This window comes from Crassostrea angulata, chromosome 10 (genome assembly GCF_025612915.1).
Source record: "Crassostrea angulata isolate pt1a10 chromosome 10, ASM2561291v2, whole genome shotgun sequence".
Lineage (NCBI taxonomy): Eukaryota > Metazoa > Mollusca > Bivalvia > Ostreida > Ostreidae > Magallana > Magallana angulata.
In genome coordinates, this window is record NC_069120.1 from 28,698,812 (window position 1) to 28,722,733 (window position 23,922).

At 35.9% G+C, this 23,922-nt stretch overlaps 2 protein-coding genes and 1 pseudogene across 2 annotated transcripts; 2 read left to right on the forward strand and 1 right to left on the reverse strand.

The window, feature by feature from the left end:
* The first annotated feature begins 3,897 nt into the window (after positions 1–3,897).
* LOC128167465 (uncharacterized) lies at positions 3,898–6,478 on the forward strand. The gene has a single exon (XM_052833198.1). It carries the CDS (start codon positions 4,076–4,078, stop codon positions 5,861–5,863), a length of 1,788 nt encoding a protein of 595 aa, XP_052689158.1. The 5' UTR covers positions 3,898–4,075; the 3' UTR covers positions 5,864–6,478.
* A 2,205-nt stretch (positions 6,479–8,683) lies between these two features.
* LOC128168232 (uncharacterized) lies at positions 8,684–10,717 on the reverse strand (annotated as a pseudogene).
* A 12,072-nt stretch (positions 10,718–22,789) lies between these two features.
* LOC128167620 (tripartite motif-containing protein 45-like) lies at positions 22,790–23,848 on the forward strand. The gene has a single exon (XM_052833438.1). It carries the CDS (start codon positions 22,790–22,792, stop codon positions 23,702–23,704), a length of 915 nt encoding a protein of 304 aa, XP_052689398.1. The 3' UTR covers positions 23,705–23,848.
* The last annotated feature ends 74 nt before the right edge of the window (positions 23,849–23,922 follow it).

Consider the following 23,922-nt stretch of genomic DNA (forward strand, 5'->3'; position numbering starts at 1 on the left):
ACTGAATTGTACGAATGTCAAGTAAATCTTATTGTTTTGATGGCGCGACATTTTTACAAGACCTTTAAATTTTGTACAGAAGGATATGAACTATTTTCTGTAAGTATTATCTAGATTTACTCTAAAATTAATAGATCAAGAAGATATATGTGTCCCGCGTAACAATGATTGCAGATATAATCGCGTGGTTTCAGTTCCAAAACATACATATTTCAAAATAAGAAGGAACAAATACAAAGAAACAATGGACAAATTCTTGCCCTTTTCCACCGTGTGACATTATGTATAGGTCATTATAGTTACAAACTCTGTGAATCATTAACAGCATGTTTTAGCTAATTTTAGTAGGTTCTTTATGTATTCTTTACTATCAAAGCATACAATTACGATTCATACTTGTTTCATTAAGGGTTTTATATCATAGGTTCATGTGCATGTAAAATAACACCTGGCTGTGACACTTGATACTGTTAAAATCAAATTGATATAAAGACCAGACACACGTTTAAGTATTTAAATATCTAAAATTAACATCAAAACATATGCTGTCATTAGAACACAATGACACCTTAACAAATATTATGGTAAACAACCGTTTTAACGCGCTTATTCTCCAGCAAGAAGACCTTGATGATGATTAAAATGACATGGGCAATCCATCCATACTATATAGCGTGATACGGTAGTATCCAAAGTGGAAGTTTTAACACACTTTCGGATCCCTGTCTACGTCATGATAAAAAAAAATGAAACGTTTGAAATTACACGATTCCGAACGAGTTCATTTAAAAAATGTCTTTCGACCCAGGTATGAAAACTTCAAACAAACCCTATGAATTTTTAAAAGCTTTATTTGGTTAGAGTTTGCAATGTCTTCGGTTCTAATTTTTCTCTTGTCATTCATGGGGAATGATCAAAATATTTTTTTTAATTAAATCAATACAACAAAGCTTTTTCAGTCGCTTAATTTTTAATTTAACTTGATTGCACAAAGAATTTCTTCCCACTACAATAGTTAAGTCAGACTATAATTTTTTATTTTGTTTGAAACTTTGGAAAACTATTTTGTCCCATTCTTATTCTAGATGACAATATCAAAAGAACTCATCACCATCGGCGTGTGGCGTTGAAATCTGTCAGAAGAATTGCCAGTATTATTGCAATCCTTTACACCATCGGCATTGTGAATACTAGCACTGCATATATGAAAATCTACAGATTACGAACACCGAGGATTACGGTCGAGGTTGTTCTAAATGGTGTTCGCAAACGTCGTTTTCCATAAGAAATTTCCTCACCGAGACGACGAAAAGGGTAGTCCTATCAGGACGACAAGTGAGATATTGTCAACTTTTTTAACCAGAAAAAATAACCCCTAAAAGTTGCAAACAGCAAGAAGTAGAAAACCGTGCATACTGCTGGACATCGCCAAAGTCTCGGCATTGTCTTTGCCAGGTGTTAAACCTCTGTAAAATCAGACAGACTCTGAGTCAGTATTATATAAATAGTGCCTGTTTGGGAGGGTAACAGTTGAAATTGACACCCCGAGGAAACCATTGACAATTGTTTTCGAGGGGTGTCAATTTCAACTGTTATCCTCCCAAACAGGCACTATTTATTTTATTATACTGAATGTCTTAATTTTAGATATTTTTTTACCGATTTTATGTAGAAATGACGTGAATTCCACGGCAAACCGTACGCGCATAATTTACGCGCATGTAACAATTCGTTGTGTTACCCGTTGCTAAGTGTGTTGCTAACGCTGAGGGTAACAGAACGGATTATCAACTGCGTCTAAACCAATCAGATTTCAGTATTTAAAATGAAAGTATAATAACAACAATTGTTGCCTTATTCAAATAGAAAATAATATATGACAAACATGTACATGATACAAGAGTGTATGCCTGTATTTCTATATGCACTACTGTGTATTCCTGACTTATTGACCACCAATACTGCCAATCTGCATGGTTTTAGATAAATAACTGCTGTGATAAACATGTACATTGAACAATAGTAACATGATCACCATACAATATTTGTTCTTCTTGTAAAAAATGTTCTGTATCTTTTTAACCGGGTTTTCCAAAGGAAAAATCCGGTTATTAAAATGGTGAACATGGCGGGCGGCTGCTAAAAGGGTACCTTCATTGTACGGATAACTCCTCATACAACAGGAATTTGTTCTTTTGCAGATCAATTGTACATATATTAGAGGTGCATGTGCATATTGCTAGGATTTTAATTTCTGATCATTTATGAAAAAAATTCCAGCTTTTGAACTTAGCCATTTTTGGCAAAATATTGCATTTAGTGTACCCTTACATGTATCTTTTGCAGATCAATTGAACATATATCAAAGGTGTGTATATTGCTAGGATTTTGATTTCGGATCATTTATGAAAAAAAATTCCAGCTTTTGAACTTAGTTATTTTTTGGCAAAGTATTGCATATATAGGGTCCTCCATTTCACTGAGTACGATAGGTAGTGTTTATATCAATTTAGGGTTGACATGAATTATGGATACAGTTCACATAAAAGAAAACCCGGTTTGATGTCACGTTGACATCTTTACTTGTTTATTTTCTTGTTGTACGACTATAACAGTTTCTATTAAACAATGTTGTAAATTATTCCCAATAGTAAACATGTAAGGATAGTATGCTAGTATAGTGTTTCCTATATCTTCTTACTAATGAATTCAGTGACTGTATCATTCTGTGCCATCTTATTGACGACTTTGTTGTTTCTGACTTATGCAAAGGCCAAGATCCCCGTTTTGTATAACCGTGTAGTATCCATCATTTGTTCCTGTCTCGTTTTGTTGGAATAAAACCAGAGTTCTTGCTCAATCGATGCTTATCGATGGATCTTGGCTTGTGATCTGTACATCGATGCTGAAAAATTCTCCAATATGTGCATGTAATACAATATGTAAAAAGGAATATTAGAAACATCTTGTAGAGTGTCTAATTGAAGAACCAAAGGGTAAAGAGGTTATTTATTGTAATACAGATATATACTAAATACATGGTATAACATCAGTTCGCTCAGAAGGAAAAGGTTTGTGTTCCCTCACAGCATCTCCAAACCTCGTTGGACAAAATCTATAAAACTGACGGTATTTTACGCGCAAGAAAATGTTGTATTCCAGAATATACATCGTTGCATACGATTACCTTAAAAAAAGACGTGTTTGTTTGTTACGTAGATATCTACATAGGGTCGAAAATTAGTCACCACCAAGCAGATTAATTATTATAATAACTTGTAAAATCGCATAATAAAATCATCGCTGAGTTAATATGTAGTTAAGATGAAGCTATTTAAACTGCACACTTAAATATCTTGTTTGAGCCACAGTATCAAAAGATAACATTTATTTGCACAATATAAGTACGCAGTTGATTTGAAAAACCCTCTTCTGTTGATCAGGTAGACTTTACATTACAAATTGAAATGCAAATTGATATAAAGGAGTCAATGTACATTTTGATTACAAGTACACTTCCACGCTTTTTAAGGCTGATTACATGTACATGCACACCCTATTTTGATCGGGTCCAAAAAATCGTAAGTATATCAATAACCCATCTTTCATATAAGAGATTTTGAAAACAACATTTATCACGCATTCTATGTACGTATTTTCCGGTTTTTACATTATTTTTAGCACAACTTCATGTACTACTACATGTATAAGGCGTACATATATATATTATCCATAAAAGAAAACAAATTATTCCATTATTTCTTGAGCTTTATTTCTATACATGTACGATAATAGCGTATTACTAGAACAAGTTTAAATTACTTAGTTTTACTCAAACCACATAAAATGCTATTGGTCAAGGATTGGTTGGCCTGAAAACGTTCTAAATGTCAGCTATTAAAGTGTACATATATTTATTTAGAGAAAATATTAAATTTATCTGGGCATTTAGTAATTAAGTAGATACTGAGTACATTTAGTTAAATAATCCTTTATAATATTTATAGTATATAAAATAGCAGTTATTTACATATACCAGTATGTGCGAATTGCGAAACTCACCTGCATTTGGAAAATGTTGCTGTCTTTCCAGATGTCGGAATTTAAATTCCAACTCCTTAACACAGCCCAGCACTATCTGGAGTGTGGTACTGAAGACTGTGAGAAGAACTGCCAGTTTTACTGCAATGATTGTCACCAATCAATATGTGAACACTGCAGAGATGAACATCAGAAGAGTGCGAACACCAAAAACCATGAAATGGTCCCTTACCAACAACGCAAAAGACAACTCCCCGAGGAAAAATGTCAAAACCACAAAACCAAAGTTATTGATATATTTTGCAAAGATTGTCATTTGCCAGGATGTTCGAAATGCGCGATACAGTATCACCAGGGGCATGTATTGCTAGATTTGGAGATGCTTTATTCGGAAAAAATAGCGCTTTGTCTTTCAAAAATTTCCCAGCTCGAGCAATATTTTGTATCAACAACGCAGGACCAACAAAATCGGATAAAGAATGATGCCGAAGAGACAAAGACTTACATGGAGGGCATGAGAACTTCGATCAAGTCTGACGCCGAATCTTTAAAGCGTCTTGTGGACGAGGTGATGTTAAAGAAACTAAAAGAATGTGATGAAATTGAGCAGTCATTGATCGAAACTTTAAACAACCAAGACAAAGTTTATAAAAACTACTTGTCTTATGTCAATGATCTTAGAAAAGAGTTATATTGTTATATATCGGGTAAAACACTATCCGACGTTATTTTTTTCGTTTCTGAGGAAAATTGTAAGATTAAACCAATACCTGTGACAACCGAACCAATCCTACCGGTCTTTGCATATAGTGATACAAAGCCTTGTTACGATGATATCACCAAACTACTTGGAAATTTGCATTTTCCGGACAATGAACTAAAAACAAGAGAAATAAAACCAATGGAATCTGTAGCTGCATCACAAGGAGGAAAAGATGACGAAAACGAAATGGAACTATCTGTTGTGAAACAAACACTTTCTCTTTCTTCACCTGTCACCAAAGTCAGGGAGTTCATTGTCACAAATGTTGAACACCCGGGTCATTTGTCAATAAGTCCTCCCGATAAAGTATGGATTAGCGGCGGCACTGCCTGTAACCTTGTTGAGACAGATCTACAGGGCAACGAATTGAAGAAAATATATACTTCAGGTGGTTATGGCTACCACACAGTCACGTTGGACCGGGATCTTATCTATACAGACGGAGACGAGAAAGCCATCTTTAGGGTAACACAGGATAAGAAACCAATTCAATTCATTAAAACAGGAGACTGGGCACCAATCAGCATATACTCCTCCCACATTAACGGGGATATACTGGTGGGGATGGTAACGGACGAAGAGGCTAAAGTCACCCGGTACAACAAGATCGGAAAGGAAACACACAGCATTGAGAGTGACTACAAAGGAGAAAAACTGTATTCGGAGCCACACTACATAACAGAAAACATTAATGGTGACATTTGTGCATCAGATTATGATATGCATGCGGTTGTGGTAGTAAATAAGATAGGACAACACAGGTTTAGATACACTGGCTGCTCAAAAGGGTTTTTCCAAATGATGTCCTCGTTTATAATAAAAGCGCCAGAGTTCTTGCCTTATGGAATCTGCACAGATGCTCTTGGTCACATTTTGGTTTGTGATTTTAACAGCAACGCCGTCCACCTTCTTGACCAGGAAGGTCAGTTCTTGTCCCTCGTAATCACAGAGAAACAAGACATACAGTGTCCCCTTAGTGTGTGTGTAGATGATGAGAACAATCTGTATGTTGGCCAGCAATCCACCAACACAGTGAAAGTGTTCCAGTATCTGAAGTAGAATAATGACGATGTCAGTATTTTTTGTCTGTAAAGTTCTACACTGTCATTGTGAATTTTTGTCGGTATCCACTTTCTCATTGTTTGAAAACATCTGCAAAGATATAATTATGTTTGATGAAGCGAAAACTGTACTAAAAGATAATGCAGAAAACAGGATTCATCAAATCATTGTGTGAAACAGATGAACAGACTGCATAAATGATTGTGAGAGCGGCATTAGTCTTAGTATACTACCGTTAGGAAGTTTTGAATTACTCAATATTTATTTGTTTAACAGCAGTACTTGTCCACATTCCCGAGGAGCCCTATGATGTCTGAATACTGACACTTGAACTCTAGTGGCAAGGTTCTCCCTCCCTGGAGGGGGATGGTGGTGGTGTACAGCATGATGGGTCTGCTACTTGGCACACCGTTTCCATACTCCTGGGCAGGGGTGGCGTTGTTGGATGATACCTGAGGTTGAAAATCAACTGCCTGAACAGTGTTGCCAATCAACATGCTGCCCCTGATATACACAAGCTTACTCTTGGATAGTTGTGGAGAAATAGCAGGTGTGCTACCAAAGGCTGGTATGTGGGCTGTACAGGCCCCAACAGGCATGGGATTGGAGAGGGGAGGGACTAGAATGGGGGGCCCCAGATCCCCCTAAACCTTGAGGATAGAGTGAAGTAACTTCAATTGACACACTATAGAGAAAAAAAATTCTATGGCAAATACCGGTATGTATTGGAGGCTTTGAAATGGGTGCCAATATAGTGTTGTATACTATAAATGATCATATTCTATTTTTCTATTTCATTGTTTACATAATGGGATGGGTCTTTGGTCCATCCGCATGTGCAGGGGCCCCCGCTGGATGACATCATGGCCTGTTTACTGTTTGGGAAGTGGAATGACTCCACAAACATTACATAAGTATATGACATGACAATTAATAAAGACAAAGCATGGGACCAGCACAGTGCAATATAAACAATAACATTGGTATCATGATTCATGGTAAATTGTAAAACAAGTACAGAAAATGTAAAAGTTTATCCCACTGTATACTCTTTTATACTACCAGGTACTTAATCTCATGAATAAATGTATAATTGATATGGAGAAAAAATTGTTTAGTTGCAAAAATAAGCATTAATTTGTGAAATTAACTTAAAAAAAACCTAGAGTGAAGAAGTTGAAGATGTATTTTTGTGGGCACCACAGTCTGAGGAGTTAGGTAGGGGGCAATTTTTACATAGAATTTGAGCCTCTCTGAAGATGAGGACTTTCATTTATAATCATATATCAAGTAATCTGCTTTAAAAAAATTCAATTTTAGTCATACCATAACCCTTTGGGGTTCTAAAAGGTCCAATATTGATGAAATATTCACATTTTTTCATAAATATTTTTTTTGATTTAACAGAAAAAAATGGAGGCTGTACTATTAAATTGTGATCCTAGCACTCCATTAGACTTTTAAGTTTCAGTGTATTAAAAAAGTCAGGATACTGTAAGTACCATTCGATTCATTTTAAAATGACAAGTTACTGAAGTAAATTCATTTCTATTTTTATTTCATGCAAATCATTCATGCTTAAAGTAAAAAAAAAACCCAAAAACAAACAATGCAAGCAACCACACACTACCAGAGCAGCAGTATAAAACAATTTCCCAGAGGGGGTCCACCCCACAAACATAATACATATATCAGAATAAATTAAACTAGCCTAGTCCAACCCCCAAAACATTACTACCAGAGTACCAGTATAAAAATTACCCATCAGGGTACAAACACTCCCAACCCTACCCCAGCCCCCCCCCCCCCACCCCCAAGATAAAAACCACCTTTCCCTGTCTCATATAAGGGATGTACCAAGGGTCAGTCTCTCTCTGATTATGCCTTCTAATATATCTTAATCTTAATGTTGTGAAAAGTTGAACTTTACAAAAAAAGGTTGTAGTGCAAGTTAGATTTATGTACTAGGTAAACTTTGTGAATTGCAATATTTACTATACTATAAATTAATGACTCATTCTATCTGTATGAAAACTACTCAATTTCTACTGAAGCTTGCACCATTTTACACTGTGAAAAATAACTGTCAATATGACAGACAGATCATTCCTATATATTTACATGTGTATATATAATATACAGATTACAGTTGTACACAACATTTCTGTCAATATGACAGATCTAAATATTTACATGTATATATAATCTACAACTAAAACTGGATGGAGTGTCCATCAAACTGATCAAAAGTCTCAGTGTCCACACAAACCAGCACACTTGCACAACTAGAATATCTTGACAGTTTTCTTCTGTGTTAAGTGTCATAAAATCCTTATAGGATTTATACACTAGAAATAAGCACCGTCTGTTTAATACAATTGTCTCTCTCCAGTCAATACTTGTACAGATCTAGACACCTATAGAAGTCTGTTGCAGAATATGAGAGCACTGAATTTTCTGAATTTTCTCACAAGTCTTTTTGACAATTTTTCCTTATGCAAGCACAGTGGTTCACATGATTAAAGCACCCTCTACCCGTTCTTCTCCAATGTCACCATACAAGGTAGTAGACAGCTTTATTGCTGAATAGAGAAGAAAAAAGAAGGCAAGATAAGAACCATTAAAAAATTATCTTGAAAATATCAGTGCCCAACATGTAATCCAATTTTTATTCACTTGACATTGTTAATAATTTACATCAACTTCCTGTATGATCATCAGGATTTAACCTTGACCTTTACTTTTTTTTTTATCAAGGTTACAGACAAATTTTAGTACATCTGTACTTACATCTGTACTCACAAAAGAGTTCCTCCTTTAGTAGACAATGAAGGAGGTGTCAAGCTGCGAAGGCTGCACACACCGTCTCCTGGCAACCTTGTGCTTCCTTTGTTGTGGCACAGTGTGCTTTCTTTGTTGCGGAACACTGAGGTGCATGGGGCGATGTCTGAAACTGGTACGAGCCAGCCACTCAATCTGTTCAAAGAAGAGAATGCATGATCACTTTCAATTTGAAATACTGAGAAGTTCTCTATTCATCATAATTACTCCCTATCTAAACAATACCAATCATGAATACCTAAACACCTGTGAATTTTGTTACATATACCATAGTACTATTAATTATGAATATGAATACCATTATTGTTAATACATACGGTGTGGGTGGGTTGCGGGACAGTTGGCAACTCCCTTCAGTCTTCTGACTTGTTGATTGCACTCGTCAGTTTGTACTGTAAACCAAAACCAACAAAATTAGTTGAAATTGTCTCTGTTATGTGCATTGAGCCACATATTAATACCTGTACTTTTGAATTGACACTGCATTTATATATCAATACATTTATTCAGTTTCAGTTTATCATTAATAAAACTTTATAAACATAAATTTGGTTTGCTAGCTTTCATGGAATCAATGGAAATAATGGAATGAACCAATGGAAATAATGCAAAACTGTTGTATAACAATATTATGACAAGTCAGCTGGTAATAAGTTGTGTTAGAGATGATCTTAAAACATTGATATGAGGTCAACAATCATGAGAAATGATCACAAATCTCAGAAAGTCTTACATAGTCATTCATGTGCTCTTTCCATGCATGACGGAAGGAGACAAAAGATGGCTGTTGCTGTAGGACACAATAAAGCACAGAGTGAAAGAACGAAACAGTAGAAAGAGAGAATGAAACAGTACACAGAGAAAGAGCAAGGACTTTGAACAAAGAGAGAGAGAGAGAGGGGGTGGAGACAGACAGACAAATTGAGACAGAGAACAGAAGAGACTGAGGAACATTTTGTGACACTGTTTCACTAAATAATCTTGAATTTTATTCAAGTGCTTTATTCATGTTGTTTTTTATTCAAGTCATATTGTGAATATATACAAATTCATGATGTATTGCATATTTTATAGAGTATATGAATTACAGTTCTTAACATATTATATACTGTTGTTAAAAGACCCACTACATGTATTTGTGGGACAAAGTATAACAGTCTATAGTTTTCCACAATTGATAATGAGCTGGGGTGGGGTGTCATGACTATTTTTGTTAAATCTGTCCAGACTACACAAGTACTCACACTACATTTGATGTGGAGTTCCAGCAACACATCATACCACTGTCTCTCGTTGGAATGATTAGATGAGGCATCTAAGCTATGCTGAAATTTTCAATATTTTACATTATTTTTTTTATCAATCCAATCTGCATATTTATATTCAGCATTTTTTGGAAAATGGACACAAATGATAAAATCAATCTGTTTATATGACTACAAGTAAATATGCTGAACCCTATTAACCATTCGCTGTCGCCCCCCCCCCCCCCCCCCTTGCGCCAATCATGTTGACTATTTGGTATTAGACTTACTATAAAAAAATATAAATAAATATTTTTTTAAAAAGTATGATATTAATGTAGGTTAATTGCATCATATAATATCAATATTGGAAGTCATGAAATGAGAGAAATATTAATTCTGTAGGGGCCTAAATGATAATTTGACATCCACCATTTAGGACAAAAATGGCATCCAGCATCATGCAGAGAAAGAATTCACCTTATTAAAAGTTAAATTAATGCTCATGTATTTAAAACAGTTGATTCAGAGAGCCATTACCCTCTTTGACGAGCTGTAGCTCTTTTTTTCGGATGATCGCTCTCTTTTCATAGTGAATTCTTTGATTTTTGCGCTCTGTGTAAAAACACGTCTAATTGCCACCGATCAAATTCAGTAACTAACGCGGTAACCACAACGTTACGGTATATATACCTACAGCGATGACGTTACCCTTAACGACGTCATACGCTGGGTACCGGGGATAATTCATACGCCAGCCCACACACATTTAACATACCTTGTAGTTAAGAAATATCCACCAAATAGCATAATCCCTGATGCATGATGCAAAGTCGATGAATTGATTTTTGAGTCATTAGAGAGGTTAAGCATTTGAACGTGTACGTCTACGGGTACGTGTGGAGCTACAAGAATGTTTACCCGTACACGTACCAAACTTTAGGGTATGTTTAATAATCTGTACGTGTAAGCGAACGTGTAAAATCATTAGATTTGATAGTTTCAACATGTTCAGTTTATTCTAACTGTTTATTAAATAATTCTATGAATTTGATGAAACCAAAACCACAGTCTTCCTCAATTTATCGTCTGCTTTAATTAAAACAATGCTTGATAAACACAAAGTCCATATTTTTATTTAAAAATGCTACAAGTTTTCACCTCCGTGTACTTTTGATTCTACACGTTTTGTACAACTTGTAGATTTACGCGGTATGCAGAAATTATGACGTAATACACATATAACTAGGAGATTCCCCTAATCACACGTACTCGTACACGTACACGTTCAAATGCTTAACCTCTCTACTGATCATAAAATTTGACGTCATGAAATAAATTGAATGTCGCGTTTGTTTTGGCGCACTTTATTTTTTATGTTGAATCTATAAGGTAGGCTAATTTTGATTTTAAAAATTTAAAAGTATAAAACCATCACATTAAGATTTATAATTCTAGAATGTATGAACAAGGTTATGAAGTTTACTGTTTAATAAAGTAGTAACATACCCTAAAAGTACATGTACAGATACAAATTATTACTGAGCCTTTTTTCCCTCCATTTCTTATCATTTCTTGTTCCTCTTTTACATTATGATTTAAAATTTATATTTTATTTGTTTTGTTTTCTTCTTCATTTCCATACTTTTGCCGCATTCGCTAATGTGTGTTAGAAAAAAGATCGCGACGTTAAAGATGAGAATTTCGTTCAAAATGGTACTTGACGCTTTGTGATTTCAATAAGGACGAGAGAGCAACATATAACCACCTAGCTGCAGGTCTGTAGCCCCCGGTCTGAAAACAAAATTCGGATGGATGACCTGAGAGTCGTTCATCCGATTTTGTTTTCAGACCGGGAGCTACAGACCTGCAGCTAATTATCACCGTTTAAAAATCAAATTCAATTTTTAAGATGAAACTTGAAAAACCCAAAATAGGTTTCGAACATTTGTTTTGAAGAGAAAAAAGTTCACTGTGTAACAAATTTTGCAATGTTGTGGAAATGAAAAAAAAACAACCAAAAGATTTATTTATATATTTTAACTCAATATTGCCGTGATTTTTCAAATGCATGTACATGTATAAGTAAGTCATCCATTCTCCATGAAGGTGTGTATTGGAAATTTTAGGTATGAAAAAATAAAATTCTTGAGTTCATTGGCTATATGCTATATAAAACTCTTTTTGATATAGAAGTATGTCTTCAAAGCAATTGCAAATATTTTTATTCTTATATTAACAGAAGAGCCAATTAAGGCTAATTTTACGGATTTCATGATTCTCTTAAAGTTCCTAAAAATGAGCTCTCAGGAATTTGCTCTGAACCCCCGATTCCAACTATTTTATCGCAGCATTTATCGACCTTATCATATCAATGTACATGTATATAAAACATTTTTGAATAGAAAATGGCTCATTGTTCTTAGTACGATGATTGTACACAACTTTGTACATCTTACATCCCCATCAACACAGATCAGAATTTGACAGGTTTTTTCTTTTTGGCGCGAACTGTTTTACGGGCCTTAAATATCAAGGCAGTCCGCAGAACACCCCTTTTTCAAATGGCTTCCTTAATTTCTTGTACAGAACACTTCCAACCACATGTATTCCGTTAGTGTCAAATTTCTTCTGGGTTTGTCTTTATCAGAGCTTGAGTTTTTCGACATTTTCAAATATCTATCTTATTTAATATATAAAAGTGCCATAAACAAAGATTTCTTTGTAAATGTAATGTTATTGTACAGTAAAGATAAAACACAATACGACGATAATTGGAAGAAAGGGGCGATACTAGTCGTTGATTGAATTTTAAATATGAAATATTTTCTTTGGTGAAACCTACGAGAGGGAACCAAGAGGGAAGCGGGTATAATATTGAAAAATATACGTTAGTATGAACCACCAAGAAAAGCATTTTACTTGCTTGTTTTCGTTCCTCTCTTTTAAATTTTTCATTAAAAATTGAGTAAAAGTGCCTAAAAAGTACTGCTGTTGATGCCTTCCGTTATTTTCAATGTGCCCCAAAAACATTGATCGACCTCAAAACAAAACTTTAAAATTAAGAGCAAAAGCATAGACACATTAAAGTTAGATGCTTTGTGTTATTTTTATGTCGTTGCATGGTTTTTTTTCAGAACCAAGTACCTACCTACGCTTATAACAATCAGAACATAAATCACTCATCTGTGCAAGCACATTGGAAAGGCCTCGGGAACATAATCGGTGAATTTTATTGTCTAGACTAGGGGCATCTAGATGTTAGAACATTACTCACCGGGCTAGGGGTTGCTCACCTTGCTTAGATCTAGAGGCCTTCCGATTGTGCAAGCACATCGGAAGGTTTCGGGAACCACGGTATACATGATCACTGAACACTTCTCACTTAGCTGGGGACATCCTGATCAGTGAACACTACTCACTGGGCAAGCGACTGCTAATCTATCTTACTCCCGAGGCATTCCGATTGTGCAAGCAAATCGGGGGGCTTCAGAAATCAGGGAATGCATGATCAGTGAACACTACTCACTAGGCTGGGGACATTCTGATCTGTGAATACTACTCACTGGGCTGGGGACGTCTAATCTACCTTAGCTTTCCAGGCATTTCGATTGTAAAAGCACATCGGAAGGCTTCGAGAACCAGGTAGGGTTGATTAGTGAACACTACTCACTAGGCTGGGTACACCCAGGTCGGTGAACACTACACATTGGGCTGGGTACACCCCGCTCAGTGAACACTGATCCTTTGACCATATACTCAATCGATCCGCGATACATTCTCACATCACAAGACAAATACTTGAACACTTGTACTGAAATATTATCCCCATTTAGTGATACTCTTAGAAAACAAGAGATCACAAATTATTGCACTATTCATTTGTATATATTGTACCTTCATCCGATGCACTCATTTCTGAGAGTCTGCCTTAATGTCATACAAAGAAAATACACGAATTAGGCTACGCCTCAGCACATACAAGAACAAGCTTAAACCAAGACTGGACGTGGAGCGCCTCAAAAACAAAGAAACAAAAACAAAGTTTAATGATGGTGTGAGAAAGAAATAAGAGAAACCGAAAAAAAAAACGCTTCAAAAAGAGACTGATGATACCGAAAAAGGTGGGGACAGCAGGAGATGGTGTATTCGAAATCAGGAAGATTTATGCTTCAGGAAAGGAAAACAAACAAGCTTTGGATTAGCAAAAACACATGGAAGCTGAAAAAAGGAAAAACATCAAAGCAAAGATAGACAGCACAAAATCTGAAAAGACAAGACCAGATTGATGGAACATTACAGAGAAAAAGACAAATCAGTCAAGAAAAGAAAGAGGACACAAGGAGGTGGATGACAGAGAAAGCAGCCAACAACGGAAAAAGGGGAGCTGTGTATATCGTAAAACAGCGGACAGTAAAGAGAAACAGGCACTCAGTGGAACTGAAGAGCAAGGATGTGGAACTTCTGAAGAATTAAGAAGCAAGACTTGCCAGAGTGAGGTAACACTTCGAGGAAGTGCTCAACAAGGACACTCCAGGTCACCAACACAAGATGAATATGAAGAGGGAGATGAGCTAGACATTTCAAAGAAGATGCTTACCCCACAGGAAAGGAAATAAGATCTGCACTGAAAATGCTTTGAAATGGGAAGGCCTGTGGAGCAGATCAAATAACAGCAGAAATGTCAATGGGAGACTTTGGCCAGACTAGTAATGAACTGAAAAATACTTTTGACCATACAATGTACTGGTACATAGAAAAAGGAAAATGTGCCCAAGAAATGGACAAGGGAATTGATCTGCAAAATTCTCAAGAAAAGCAGCTTGCAGGAATGCAGTAACTGGAGGGGTTGTGTTTACTGCCACTAGCTAGCATTGAACTCAGCAGAATTCTCATCAAAAGAATACAGGCCGGAGTTGACCATACTCTTAGGAAAAACAGGCATGATTCCAAAGAGGGTGAAGGACTTTCAGAGAGCATATGACTCGGTACACAGTGATAGGCTTGGATTATCATTAAGAAATATGAAATGCCCCAAAAAACTGAAGATAGTTAAAGCCCTAGGCCTGTATAATGATTTCCAGTGCTCTGTGATTTAGGACTTGTGAAACGAAATCACAGACCCTTTTCCTGTGACGACAGGAGTCAAACAAGGCTGCCGCATGCTGGGTTTTCTGTTCCTCCTTATAATTTACTGGGTAATGCAACAGACAGTCAAAGGCGAGAGAACTGGCTTTTGCTGGAACCTAACCATTATGCTTGAAGACCTTGAATTTGCGGACATTACCCTACTGTTATCCATCAACAATGAACCATCTTCAGTCCAAGACAATAAAGTTTGAAGACAACTCGGCAAACGCGGGGATAAAGCTCAATACAATGAAATTCAAAGTGCTGAAGGTGAACATCGAGAGGAAAGACCAGCCTGACAGTCGGAAGCTCACTAAAACAAGGGAAAAGAGGACAAAAACATTATTCTGACAAAGTGCCTCAGTAGGATTCTCAAGGTTAGACGGCAACAGCATTTCCCAAACAAGACAGTAATGGAGTTAACAGAGGCGGAAAACATCAGTGGCGAGGTGAGGAGGAGATGGAACTAGATCGGTCACGTGTCAGGTCATCCAACGGATGACTGTGTTTTGGAAAAATCACCAAAGAATAGGCGAATCAAATTCTTCCTTGGTCAGATAAGTTTTCCGTCCACAATTTCTAACATCAATTCTAAGATTGTTTTTAGCTGCACCACTTCGAACTAGAAACTCAAGAAGGAAGTAACCCTTTTCTATTGGGAATTTTTTAAATTTGATTCAAAGTGTGGCTTGTTGACAGTCTGGTAGTCAGATTGTTGTGTATATACACAAAGGGGCCATCAACACTTCTGAGGATTCCTTATTGAACTTTGAATCAAACATATGTTTAATAAATGTTCGGTTGCGAAATCGCTCGTCAGAGCTTAATTTTTTTTTAGCGAAATGTGGTCCCATTTTTGGGTGATGGACACGGTGATCACGATCATTAAGCAACTGAACCTTTGCTGCAGGATTCTACGGATTGGTCTAATATTATATTACTCGCAAATGAAGATATACAACCTCTCATTACTTAAGATGTAGGAATTTTGGAAGTATTGTTTTCATAAACTTCGATTACTATTATAACTGTGGTCGAAGAACTTCAGACCTATAAGTTTACTTAACAATTCATATCATCAATATACATGGTAAATATCAAAGCGGTGATGTGAAATAATATTGTAATGGACTAGAATATCGTTATTTGATAAGTTTAAGAGGTAGATATTTTATCAAGTCGCTCTTCTGATAAGTAGGGTACTGCCTACCGAACATTTTCGGAATCTCAGACACCCGGCAGCGGACTTTGGACCTTTTAGTTGAGGGGACATGTCAAAAACGAACATTGAAGAATACAATATGTTAAGGTTCTTTCGTTTTAGCTCACCGAGACGAAGTCGGGGGAGCTTATGCGTTACCTTCGGCGTCGATGTCGGCGTTGGCGTCCGGACCTGGTTAAAGTTTTTGTTGAAGGTCCTCTATCTTAGTTACTACTTGTCCTATCTTCACCAAACTTGCATAGATGATGCAAATTTACCTACTTATGGACTTGAAAGACTTGGATGCTGAATCTGGGCCATGAATTTCAGATGCTGGTGGAGGTTAAGGTTTTTAGAGCAGGCTTTTGGTTTTTGGGGCAGGTGCCCTTTTATAGCCATTTCTAAGTTACTACTGGTCTTAACTTACCAAACTTAAATGGATTGTGCGTCTTATGATACTGATGCATATGACAGGCATGAATGATGAATCTGACCCATAGGTTTCGGATGCTGGAGGAGGTGAAGGTTTTTAGAGCTGATTAAAGTTTTTGGAGCAGGTGCCCTATGATGATTATATCTTAGTTAATACTGGTCCTAACTTCACCAAAATTGCATGGATGGTGCGTCTTATGATACCGATGCATCTTACAGGCTTGAACGTTGAAACTGAGCCAAAGGTTTCGGATGCTGGATGAGGTTTAGTTTTTTGGAACAGGTCACACGATTTCTAGATAATAGCTTGCATAATTGATTTAACTACATGTATAATATAAATGAATTGCAGAGAGATGCAGAGCCTGATCTCCATTATCAAGGATGCTAAAAAAAATCTCCTACCTCACTTAACCCGCTTGATAAATGTGTCTGTTGTTAAATGATATAACATGATATGATTCCTATGATATGGTATTCTTTCATGTTGAATACTGAAATCTGATTGGTTTAGACGCAGTTGATAATCCGTTCTATTACCCTCAGCGTTAGCAACACACTTAGCAACGGGTAACAAAACGAATTGTTACATGCGCGTAAATGATCCGCGTACGGCTCGCCGTAAAATTCAGGTAAAGCAGTAAAAAATTCTCTAAAATTAAGACATTCAGTAAAATAAAATAAATAGTGCCTGTTTGGGAGGGTAACAGTTGAAATTGACACCCCTCGAAACCATTGTCAACCGACGCGAAATTGACACCCCTCGAAAACCATTGTCAACCTCGGCTTCGCGTCGGTTGACAATGGTTTTCTCGGGGTGTCAATTTCAACTGTTACCCTCCCAAACAGGCAGTATTTATATAATGTGATACACCATTGTTTTATATGATACACTATAACATCATATAATTATATTGTAAAAAGTTATATCATACGATATGATATTGTATCAATATTTTTGTTCATTATGGTATGATATAGTATTATGATATTGTTATGTATAGTATTGTATATTATTATACAATATTGTTTAATATTATAGCATTTAATCAAGATTTTTTTAAGTATACAGTCTCATAACTGCAGCGTTGAGTATATTGCTCGAGGGCTGATACAGGCTGTGATATGAAAAAAAGGTATCTATTATAATATTTATAACATACTTAGTAATAATTTTTTTTAAAAAACCCAACAACTTGAACAAATTGATTTTAAGTATTATTTGAAAGTAGTCTGTACATGTATTAACGTTTTTAAGATTAACTTCTATAAAACATTTACTAGCATTTGAAGTTTTCAACTGCACTTAAAAAAATGTCGACTGTAACAAATGTTTTATTTTTTCGTCTGTAAACATGCACAAATGCTGAAACGAAAAAAAAGGCAGAGGGGTTCCGCAAGGGGTGTGATAAGGATCCGTATCAGCCCTAGGGCTGATAACCTGTATCAGCCCCGGAGGCCGATACGACTTTTGTGATGTCATCTATATCACATATGCAAAACACCTGTATTTATTACTAAGTATGTAATAAAATGTTTTATCAAATTAGATTGTATCATATGATACAATATCATATTATGTATCAAATATGATACAATATCGTACGATACAATATCATACTATCAACGTATTTTGTGTAATCATATGTTGCTGGGTATAATAAAACGTTTATTGCATTTATGTTCAGGGAATATGAAGATTTATTCCCCAGAAAAAACAAATTTCTCTCGGGCGAAGCCCTCTGGAAATATGATTTTTCTTGAGGGAATAAATCTTCATACATGTATTTCCCTCACCATCATGCAATAAATGTATATTGTAAATTTTATTCTGAAACAGAGATATTTATACAGGGTATATATACTAGTAGCAAAGCATGGCATATTGAGGCTGATTAGTCGTGCAATGATAGTAAAACGTTGCAAGATTACATGAGACACGTTGAGCAACAGTCTCACGGTCGCAAAACAGACGCATAAACACCAGCAATTTATCTTACGATCTTTATATTTACATTTTCCAGTGTCTTTGCCTATGATAACACTACGTATCGATTTTGTACTATATAACCCATAATACAAATGACGCCAAATTGAGGTGCCAGCGGGGTTTGCTTATTTATATTTGAAAATTTAATCGTACGATAGCTTAAAATTATATAAATATAAGTAATAAGGAATCATTGCACTGCAATAATTTGGATCGCGTTCGGTCGCGTCTGAATAGTGTACATGTCCACTATTCAGAGGAGACTTGATGCGACCAGTAAAACGTATGCAACGTATGCGAGAGCTCGTGCATATATACGAAGCTCAAAAATTTCGATCGCAAAGTGGTGTAAAGTGATCGTGCGCCAATTGTGAAAGGGGCTTTAGGTACGCGTATTTTTTATGTTTTATACTCTTTTATCTTTTCAAAGTATTCTCAAGATATCCCATAATGTTACTTGAAAGTTTAAAAATTCTGAAAAATTGTTTACTCATATAATAACAAATAGATGAAATTTATCCCTTTTTAATAAAATTCTTCAGATGTTATATTCAAATTAATCAGTCTCGTCAGAGTCCACACTAAGAGCTTTAAGAAGTTACTAGAAATCATCAAGAGTAAAGAAAACATCATAATTATATAATACGTGTTGAACGCACGATTTGTAAATTATGGTGTTCAAATGGGGCCACTTCGACCTTCGCCTTTAGGGCGAAGATGTGTGAGTGCGAAGTTGCAAAGGCGAAAGTGCGAAGGTGCGACGGCGAAGGAGCAAAAGTGCGAAAATGCTACAGCGAAGATGCGACAAACACAATTATCCCTCGACCCCTCCCCCATAAAAAGTTATGGATCTGCGCAGGTTATTGAAAAATAAATTCTAAAAAGTTCGTCTACTGCCTCAAATGTCATTTTATACGGCTAAAATTGTCTTTAAACGATAGAAAGAATTTAAACGAGAGTGCGAAGTTGCGAGGGCGAAGGAGCGATAGTAGTATTGCTTCTTCGCCTTCGCAACTTCGCACTTTTGCCTTCGCGCTTTGCCGTCGCATCTTCGCACTTTCGCTCCTTCGCCATCGCAACTTCGCACTCTAGCATCTTTGCCCTATAGGCGAAAGTGCGAAGGTCGAAGTGGCCCCATCGGAACACCATAGTAAATTGAAAGAAATATATAATTTTCAGCGGTATATGGCGGCGCCTAAGAAGAAAACTGTCAATTAATGTTGATATTGTAGCAGAACTTGTTTGTTGACAAAACCATCTCTGATTTTAAAAGTGTACACCTTGCCCATTCTTAATAAATGCCTAAATTATACATACACAACAGCATTGTAATTATTGTAAAAGTATATATAATATTCATGAAACACACACATCTTTTTCCCCAATTTATAGAGCTAATAATGCACGAATATCCTCCTTAAATCAGATTAATGTATCAATTTTATCGAAAATTGTGAACAGGTAAATTCTTATCCAGTTAAAAAACGTGTTTTGATACTTTCCACGAGAGCAGCCTTTTGTATGTGGTCCGCAGTAAGCATTCCGCTGTCGAGTGTCTGAGATTCCGAAAATATTCGATACTCAGTGCAAACTGAAAAATAAATATCTCAATGTATTGATTACTGGGAATAACTTTATCACGGAGCCAAACGAATAAGTGTGTAATCCTTCCTTAGTCAAATCAAAGTTTGTCTAAAGGTGGCAGCGGATAACTTCGCACGAAAAACCCGGTCTAAATTTCGAAATTAACGTTTGTCACTTGTTTTATCAAGGTTAATCACAAAATGAGCGTAAGTATATTTACAATGATATCATAGTTAAGTAAGATGATTATATAAGTAATCATACAAGATTATGTAAAAAGTAAGTGTTGGACGCTCTCTACATAATGTTATGTAATTTTTTTCTGCAATGATCGCTACCTTCGTGACCCACATGAATGATCAAAGAAAGCATTTTATTGTTTATATTTATATATTTCTTTTAACAAATTAATGAATTCATCGTAAGGAGTATTAAAAGTTACTAAATCATTGTCAATGAATATCAGTACGTTTGATAAAGGAAACAGCCAAGTCGACTTTTATAGGAATTTAATTGAACTTGGCCAACAGTAACTTAAAGACAACAAAACAACGTTTAACAATAGAGAATAATAGAATAGTAAATATAAAGAGTTACTTCAATTAACGGATTATTTAGATAAACTGAGTGTCAATTTAGAGTGTCCAGATCAAAGTCACTCAACGTGAGTGGCAAGGGAAAAGGTGTCATGTCCAAGGGGTACATTTCACACGGTGATAGATTTACTGCAAAAATACTGTGTACTTTATAGGATGACATATGTTTTTATTAAATTACTATCATGTGAAAATAAGTATGCAAAAAATCATATGATTTTGAAGTTGTTTTTAAAAGATACAGCGATTTCATTTTGCTTCAATTGGATTTACGAAGCACCATTTCATATTTCTACGACGTCAGGTGACGTCAAACTACTGAAAGGCATTTTAAACCTGTCACTCTTTTTCAAAGTAAACATCTTTTAGTTCACACACTTTTCAAGCCATTAACCCATTTATAAAACGCATATCCCACCATTATTTGTCAATTTTTTGTATAATGTCTTTTGTGTCACATCGCAGATCATTTAGGTCCGAAAATCTCTGTCCACGCAGTTTCGACTTAGATAAGCATATAAAGCGAAATACATAGATGCAAGATCCGGGCTATACGGGGGGTCGGGGTGCTGCAAGAGATCAGGATATCAGTTTTTTTCAAATCTTCAATTCCAATTGTGGTTCCAATTGTAAACCTTTGTCCTATAAAAATAGCAGCATCAAAGAACCTTTTGGTCTCCATCGGAGATTTTTCTGCGTGCACACAAAATTTAATGACGACCGGGTGCTCCAAGGTATCCATTTACGTTAACGTTTTGACTCATTTTTCTAGCGTTGGTCGTCTATATTTGGCGATAAAACGGTAAGAAATTATTCAATTTAATTGAAACTTTCACAAATGACCTTCATAACTTATTGTTATCTCATATGAAATATCGTTAATTTTTATCCGCTTAAACTATACATTTTCATAATAAGGAAAAATGCGTGCAAAAAATAAAACAATTAAAAACTGACGTGCTCCGTGAAGCATATCTTATCAAAATAATTAATCTGTATATTTTTATGGTGCATTTAAAATAAACAAATATTTATGTATTTGTTAGAAAATACGTCAAGATTAGATATAAAAAGTTTCGCTGGTTTCATGCGAATAGTCCGCTCACAATCGAACTTGTCCGCGAACTTTTCTAACAACCCTCGTAAATATATTTATGCAGATTTAATGTCTTTATTTTCCATCGTGGGTGGGTGGGTTTTAGACCTCGGTCTCCTTTAAGTCTGCATTATTGTTGTCCAGATTAATGAAATAAATTAAGCCAATTACAGGAAAGCCTATCAATTTTGGCCCCACAATCAAAGAAGTTCGCATTGTCAGTCAACAATTTGATAAATATTCAAGGAATAAGGAATCGTTCTTTGAGTATTATGAGGTGATAATTTCGGTCGGGGCGTGGTCAAATCCATTAAAGCCCGAAGGGCTTTGTGATAGATTTGACCACGCTCCGACCGAAATTATCACCTTATAATATTCAAATAATGATTCCTTAATTACTTACATTTATATAATTTCCAATTTGTACACTTTGAAACAACATTATTTTAAAACCACAATCTTTTACGTAGCACATGCTTACTATACTATATTACTATACGCAGCGCAGCCAATACAGTTTTCGGTTACACTATAAGATAGGCCCATTTTGTGTCACTCATGTTTTGTGACGTTATTGGGGTTTTAGGGTTCAAACTTGATTCGTAATGTTATCACAGACAAAGACAGTTGAAAATGTAAACATATAGGTGATGAACCACATAAATATTGTGACATATTCATATCGTATGAGCATTTAGGTCTACAATACATTGGTTTGTGGTTATATATATCCAAGATCAAAAGGTGGGTAATATTTCTCGCAGGTAGATACTAGTAAATGTTCGATTACGCAAAAAAATCTGTTTTAGATGGCTTCATCTGAAAACAAAGTCCTGGACAATGCCCAGCACTTTTTGGAGTGTGCCAACGTAGGGTGTAAACGGAACTGTCAGGTTTACTGCGATCTTTGTAATCGACGATTGTGTGAACAATGCAGTGATGAACATCAAAAGAGTCCGGAAACCAAGAACCATAGAATAAGACCTTACCATAGGGGAAAGTCATGGCATCCGATCGAAAAATGCCGTTACCATGGTGACAAAGTGACCGATATATTTTGCGAGGAATGCCAAGCGCCAATATGTGCAAAATGCGCTATACAAGATCATCATGGGCACGCATTTGTGGATTTGGAAACGGTATATTCAGAGAAGGTTGCACTCTGTTCTGCGAAAATTTCCCAAATTAATAAGTTTTTTCTACCAACGACACAGGATCAGAAAACGCGCCTAAAAGAGGATGCCAAAGAAATTAAGACATATATGGACGGTCTGAGAACATCAATGAAGGCTGACGCCGAATGTCTTAAACGTCTAGTGGACATGGTGATGTCGAAGAAAATGGAGGAAAGTCGAGAGATTGAGATTGAGTTGATAGATTCGCTGGACATACAAGACAAAAAATACGATGATTACATTTCTTATTTAAACAACCTCAAACAAGAGTTAAATAGCTACTCATCCAAATACACACTCTCGGAAATGATTTTCTTCGTTTCTGATGAGAAATTGGGAATAAAACCCATACCCAAGACAAAAGAACCGATCTTACCGGAGTTTGCTTGTAGTTCTGGAAAGGCTTGCGAGGAGGATATAGCTAAACTACTTCTTAGATTACATTTACCCGACAAGGAACCAAATGAAAGAGAAATACCATCCATGGAAGAAGGCGTTTCCCAGCCTAGCAACGATGAAAGTATAACGAACAGAAATAATTCTGTATAGAATAAGCACTTCCCTCTGACACCAAAGCATTGTCAGAATGATTTAAAAGCCTGTCTTTTTCACAACGTATATTGGTTGTTTCCGATTTTTTTCAGTAAAATTTTGTAAAACGTTTCGTAAATAAATGTACTATACATAATACAATGTCACTTTTTCATTACAGGACGCCCTTAATTTTTATTTGCATATTTTGCTTTTTTATGCGCTATCCACGTCTG

Excerpts from the sequence above, each read along its gene's own strand:
- LOC128167465 (XM_052833198.1), top strand. The coding sequence starts at position 4,076 with ATGTTGCTGTCTTTCCAGATGTCGGAATTTAAATTCCAACTCCTTAAC.
- LOC128167620 (XM_052833438.1), top strand. The coding sequence starts at position 22,790 with ATGGCTTCATCTGAAAACAAAGTCCTGGACAATGCCCAGCACTTTTTG.